The following is a 6186-nucleotide window of genomic DNA, read 5'->3' as shown; positions in this document are numbered from 1 at the left end:
CAGCAAAGAAGAAGCCACTGCTCCAAAACTGCCATAAAAAAGTCAGACTACGGTTTGCAACCGTACTTTTTGGATAAATGTCCTCCGGTCTGATGAAAACAAAAGTAGAACTGTTTGACCATAATGACCATTGTTATGTTTGGAGGAAAAAGGGGAGGCTTGCAGGCCGAAGAACACCATCCCAACCGTGAAGCACGGCGGTGGCAGCATCATGCTGTGGGGGTGCTTTGCTGCTGGAGGGACTGGTGCACTTCACAAAATAGAAGACAAGTGATGTGGATATATTGAAGCAACATCTCAAGACATCAGTCAGGTCGTTAAAGCTTGGTCGCAAATGGGTCTTCCAAATGGACAATGACCCCAAGCATACTTCCAAAGTTGTGGCAAAATGGCTTAAGGACAACAATGTCAAGGTATTGGAGTGGCCATCACAAAGCCCTGACCTTAATCCCATAGAAAATATGTGGGCAGAACTGAAAAAGTGTGTGCGAGCAAGGATACCTACAAACCTGACTCAGTTACACCAGCTCTGTCAGGAGGAATGGCCAAAATTCACCCATACTTATTGTGAGAAGCTTGTGGAAGGCTACCCAAAACGTTTGACCCAAGTTAAACAATTTAAAGGCAATGTTACCAAATACTAATTGAGTGTATGTAATCTTCTGACCCACTGGGAATGTGATGAAAGAAATAAAAGCTGAAATGAATCATTCTCTCTACTATTATTCTGACATTTCACATTCTTAAAATAAAGTGGTGATCCTAACTGACCTAAAACTGAATTTTTACTGAGATAAAATGTCAGGAACTGTGAAAAACTGAGTGTAAATGTATTTGGCTAAACTGTACATATTTTTTTATTTACCTTTATTTAACTAGGCAAGTCAGTTAAAGAACAAATTCTTATTTTCAATGACGGCCTAGGAACAGTGAGTTAACTGCCTGTTCAGGGGCAGAACGACAGATTTATACCTTGTCAGCTTGGGGATTTGAACATGAAACCGTTCCGTTACTAGTCCAACGCTCTAGCCACTAGGCTCCCCTGCTGCCCCATATTACCTCAAATAGCCCGACTAACCGGTGCACCCATACATTGACTCTGTACCGGTTCCACCTGTATATGGCCTCGCTACTGTTATTTTTTACAGTTTAAATAAAAAATGTCTTTACTAATCTATTGTTTACCTAATACCTATTCTTTTACTTAAAAACGGCACTATTTGTTCAGTCTTGTAAGTTAGCTTTTCACTGTAAGGTAAACACCTGTTATATTTGGCATACGTGACAAACTTTGATTTGATTTGACCCTGAGGAGCAAGCCAGTCTTTTGTGAATCGCCTCAGTGTCCTCTGTATTGACACCTTTCAGCTGATGTTAAGCGTGTTGTTTTACATATTTGCCGCAGGCCATTTTTAAATGGTTTGCTGTTATTGTGTCATTTTTGCCATTTTGGGGCTGGTCTTAATCCGTGCTTCCCCTCTCAGCCTGGCAGTGATGTCACTGGAGAGAAACGTGACCATCTGCTTCCCACTGAGACACACTCTGCTTGTCAACAGCATAAACACAGGTTGTGCCAACGCCATGTTGTGGATCCTGAAAACTGTTGTTGAGCTGCTTGTGTTCACCACTATTGACCCTACCTCTCCTAAACAGTATATGCAGGACTTCTTTCCACAGTGTTTTTGCACTGAAGGTGTATGAGGACATATACAAAGCCTTCACTACCATCTGCATCAGTTCGTTTCATAATCATTTACTCCTACTTCGCTATAATGATGGTTGCCAGGTCAGCCTCCTCTGAGAAATCTTCCACCAGTAGGGCCCACTACACAGTACTGCTACACCTGGTTCAACTGGGCCTGTTTCTCTCCTCAACCCTCCATAGCATACTACAGGATTTCATTGACAGTCACGTTGAGAGAATCACATCTATAAAGACTTGATATGCTCTGTTCCACTCATCACTATCCTCCCCAGGTGTCTGAGTCCTGAAAACACACAGACAATGCATTTGTACAGACACATGAACTTGACTACTTACCATACCAGGCCTGGACCACAGTGTAAGATCAGACAAAGCACAGGTCCCCTCTATGAACAGAAACATAATTCTACACCTTTCATTTAACAATGTATTAATATTAAGTTGAGAATATCTTGATTCACTTTTTATTCATATTATTGGGGGGCAATAAAGGTTGACATTGTTGTGTCCATTCTGTGGAAATGAAAAAGTATACCCCTATGATTTAGCTTGCCCAGCAGTCATGATGTGAAGGAGAAACACAAAATGCATGGTTGGTTTTTATTAAAAGGAAATTTAAAAACAATAGTGGTGTTTGTACAAGAAAACACGCACATTCACACAATCCCTTAACATATATATTTTACAGAAAATCCGGACTGCGGAAAATCCACGTTATAGCGCAATTTACATTTAATGGCAATGTTAAATGTGTTCTCTGAGTTTGCATTCACGGTAAATGCTGCATATGTAAGCTTAACCAGAAATTACCTTTAAATGTCAAGCGTACTATAACGCTGATCTTCCTCAGTCCGGATTGAATCTAGGCCTCATTGGTTCATGCTGGTTCAAAACAAATGAAATATAAAAGTATGTGTTCCTATATGTTAGTGTTTAGTGGATCTGTGTGGGGGACCCACCCTCCTAACAGAGCAGCAGATTAAGTGTTGTCTGAAGGCTGATCTGAAGGTCTCGTCCCTCAGGCCATAGATAAGGGAGCTCAGGCAGCGCGGCAGGATCAGCACTACCATGAAGTTGATATAGCGCATCTGTATGTAGATGGCTGGGGGCAGTTTGGCCAGCAGGGACTCCAGCATCACATAAATGAAGGACATGATGGACAGGCCCAACTGGAGCGCGTGCAGCAGTACGGTACGTATGGCTCTTTGTGCCGACCCAGGTTCAGAGGATGAAGCGGACCGGGCCTCCAGCATGATGGCCACGTAGGTGTAAACCAGCACAGCTGCTACTGTCACAAACAGCAGTGTATTCAGGGCCACTCCCTTCTCCGCCTGCCACCCAGCTGTCTGCAGCTGCTCGATGGTACACAGCACAGGTGTCAAGAAGAAGGACGGCTCTTTGAGGAAGAGCGCACACACATCGATTAGCACGTTGATGACGCCCAGCGCCCACACCAGCCCCACAGCCAGCTGGGTTCTCCCGGGCGTGGCCAGCTCACTGTGCCGCAGCGGGAAGCAGACGGCTGTGTACCTCTCCAGGGACATAACAGCCAGGTTGAGGGGGGCATTGACGAAAGTGCAGGAAGACAGCAGCACCATGAAGGCGCAGGCAGCGCGGACCACAAACAGATAGATGTTCCCCAGCAAGTAGAGAGTCAGGGTGATGGCCAGGTGGATGGTGTCATTGAACAGCATGTGGGCAAACAGGATGTAGCGGGCGGTGTGGCGGAATGAGGGTTTGCTCCACAGGGTGAACAGCATGGCCAGGTTGATGTAGATAAAGACCACGTGAATCCCCAGCACCAGGAACATCTTGAAGATACGCTCCTCTGTGATGGCCAGCCGTATGACCTGCAGCTGCAGATGAGTCAGACTCAGAGGCCCAGACACGTTGGCCATTTAGGCTCCTGTTGGAGGAAGATACAACCAGGGTGAGGAGGGAGCTGAGACTTTACAGTATGTACAGTCAAATTCACACTGATGTTCAGGTTAACTGTGTGATGTTCAAGCTAACAGTGTGATGTTCAGGCTGACTGTATGATGCTCAGGCTGACTGTGTGATGTTCAGGCTAACTGTGTGATGCTCAGGCTGACTGTGTGATGCTCAGGCTGACTGTGTGATGCTCAGGCTGACTGTGTGATGCTCAGGCTGACTGTAGATTAAGTTTACAGTAAAGTGCACAACATGTCATGGGTAAATGGAGTTGACCTAAACTGCCTTTTCAATCCCTAACAAAGCATCTATACCTGATGATAATGTGTGTCCTTTATATCCAGCTGTGACACTGCAATGTTGCCCAATCTCACTGGAGGGTGGCCAGTTGAGTGGAAATATTATCTGCTGATCATGTCTCAGGAACTAATCTGATTCAATTTAAAGCTATGTATTGCAAAAGCTAGTAAAATAAAAAAATCTACAAAAATGAACAACATTGAACACAACATGTTAAAAGCATTTTGAAAACTGGTTATTAAAACATTAGACAACGCAAAATCATTTAAATCCCTATCCTCACCTTGAAGCTTCCACTGATACTGTGTCTCTCTCTCTGTCTCTCTCTGAGGTGCCAGGTCCACATCTTAAGGTCGAAAAGGTGCCTCCCTTTTAATATGTTAGCTACTATAGTGTCACTCGCTAATGTTGACATCAGCCAACGCACCCAGAGACTGGGCCATGAGTAAAAACACGACTAATGACCCCCAGATAACTCCTGCGTTAAGGGAATTGAGCTCACTTCTACTTCACTAAGGAGATTGAATGGGTGCTGAATCACAGCCTGGTACGGCAACTGCAGCGCTCTCAACCGCAAGGCTCCCCAGAGGGTGGTGCGGTCTGCACAACGCATCACTGGTGCAAACTACCTGCCCTCCATGACACCTACAGCACCTGATGTCACAGGAAGGCCAAAAAGATCATCAAGGACAACAACCACCCGAGCCACAGCCTGTGCAGACCGCTACCATCTAGAAGATGAGGCCAGTACAGGTGTAAAAGCTGGGACCAAGAGACTGAAAAACAGCTTCTATCTCAAGGCCATCAGACTGCTAAACAGCCATCACTAACACAGAGAGGCTGCTGCCTACATTGTGACCCAATCACTAGTCACTTTAATAAATGGATCACTAGTCACTTTAAACAATGGCACTTTAAATAATGCCACTTAAATAATGTTTACATATCTTACATTACTCATATCATATGTATATACTGTATTTTATACCATCTATTGCAACTTGCCTATGCCGCTCGGCCATCGCCCATCCATATATTTATATGTACATATTCTCATTCACCCCTTTAGATTTGTGTGCATTATGTATTTGTTGGGAAATTGTTAGATTACTTGTTAGATATTACTGCACTGTCAGAACTAGAAGCACAAGGACACTCGCATTAACATCTGCTAACCTTGTGTATGTGACCAATAAAATGTGATTTGATTTGACGTTATGGGGAGAGATGACCAGAAGGTCTAAAACACCCTCAGTGTGTCTCTCTGTACTTCTAAAGCAGGCCTCCCCTACCTGTCACGTGTGCTCCCTCCCTGGCCTCGAGGTCACCAGGCTGCTCGTCAGGGCACACACCTGTCACCAGCGGTAGGCGCATAATGATACTCACCTGGACTCCATCACCTCCTTGATTACCTGCCCTTTATATGTCACTCCCTTTAATTTCTTACCTAGTTGTCATTGTTGCTGTTTCATGTTAGTGCGCTGTTTGTGCTTCTTGGTTTATTCATGTATTTATTTACTACATTTATTCACTCCTTGAACTTGTGTCCTGACTCTCAGTGTACATAATTACACAACCACTCTCCTCAGCTCTGGGCCAAAGCTCACTGCTGCTGTTCTGGAAAAGACGAGCAGGTACTAGTCTCAAAATACAGAGAATAATTATTGATTAATCTATTTAAGTGGGGAGTTAAATGTTGGGTAGGTAAAATGTATAGTTCAGTTTGTTTGTTTGACAGTATTTTATTCAATGGTCCTTTCCTGTAACAATCTTCAGAGGCCCACTGTGTGGAGGATATGAGTTCCCCTCTAATTCAATCTTCATTTTAATTAACACCGTTATTTGTTAAAATATGAATTATCTGCTTGAGACACTACTTAGATTCTCAGAGGTAAAAATGTAAAGCCTCTGTCAGAATTGTGTGAATTAGTAGATAATTATTCAAACTACTTAATCATCAGATCCCCTGGTGCTAGTTTGAGTGGATGAGTAAAGTGACAGGTGGACTGGGGACAGCAAGGAGTCATCATGTCAGGTAGTCTTGAGGGCTCAGGTCCTCTGAAAGAGAGAATTAGAGAGAGCACACTTAAATTCACACAGGACACCGAATAGGTATACCAAACTGATCCTAGCCCCCCGACACATAAACTACTGCAGCATAAATACTGGAGGCTGAGACAGGAGGGGTCAGGAGACACTGTGGCCCCATCCGAGGACACCCCTGGACAGGGCCAAACAGGAAGGATATA

The 6186-nt window shown here is 44.2% G+C and overlaps 1 protein-coding gene across 1 annotated transcript; it reads right to left on the bottom strand.

The window, feature by feature from the left end:
• Positions 1-2631: 2631 nt before the first annotated feature.
• LOC135549375 (odorant receptor 131-2-like) lies at positions 2632-3603 on the bottom strand. Its single transcript, XM_064979361.1, has one exon. It carries the CDS (start codon positions 3601-3603, stop codon positions 2632-2634), a length of 972 nt encoding a protein of 323 aa, XP_064835433.1.
• Between the last annotated feature and the right edge of the window lie 2583 nt (positions 3604-6186).

The sequence above is a fragment of the Oncorhynchus masou genome, chromosome 12 (assembly GCF_036934945.1).
Source record: "Oncorhynchus masou masou isolate Uvic2021 chromosome 12, UVic_Omas_1.1, whole genome shotgun sequence".
Taxonomy (NCBI): domain Eukaryota; kingdom Metazoa; phylum Chordata; class Actinopteri; order Salmoniformes; family Salmonidae; genus Oncorhynchus; species Oncorhynchus masou.
The sequence above is the reverse complement of the archived record's forward strand: the minus strand, read 5'-3'. Positions and strand labels throughout refer to the sequence as shown.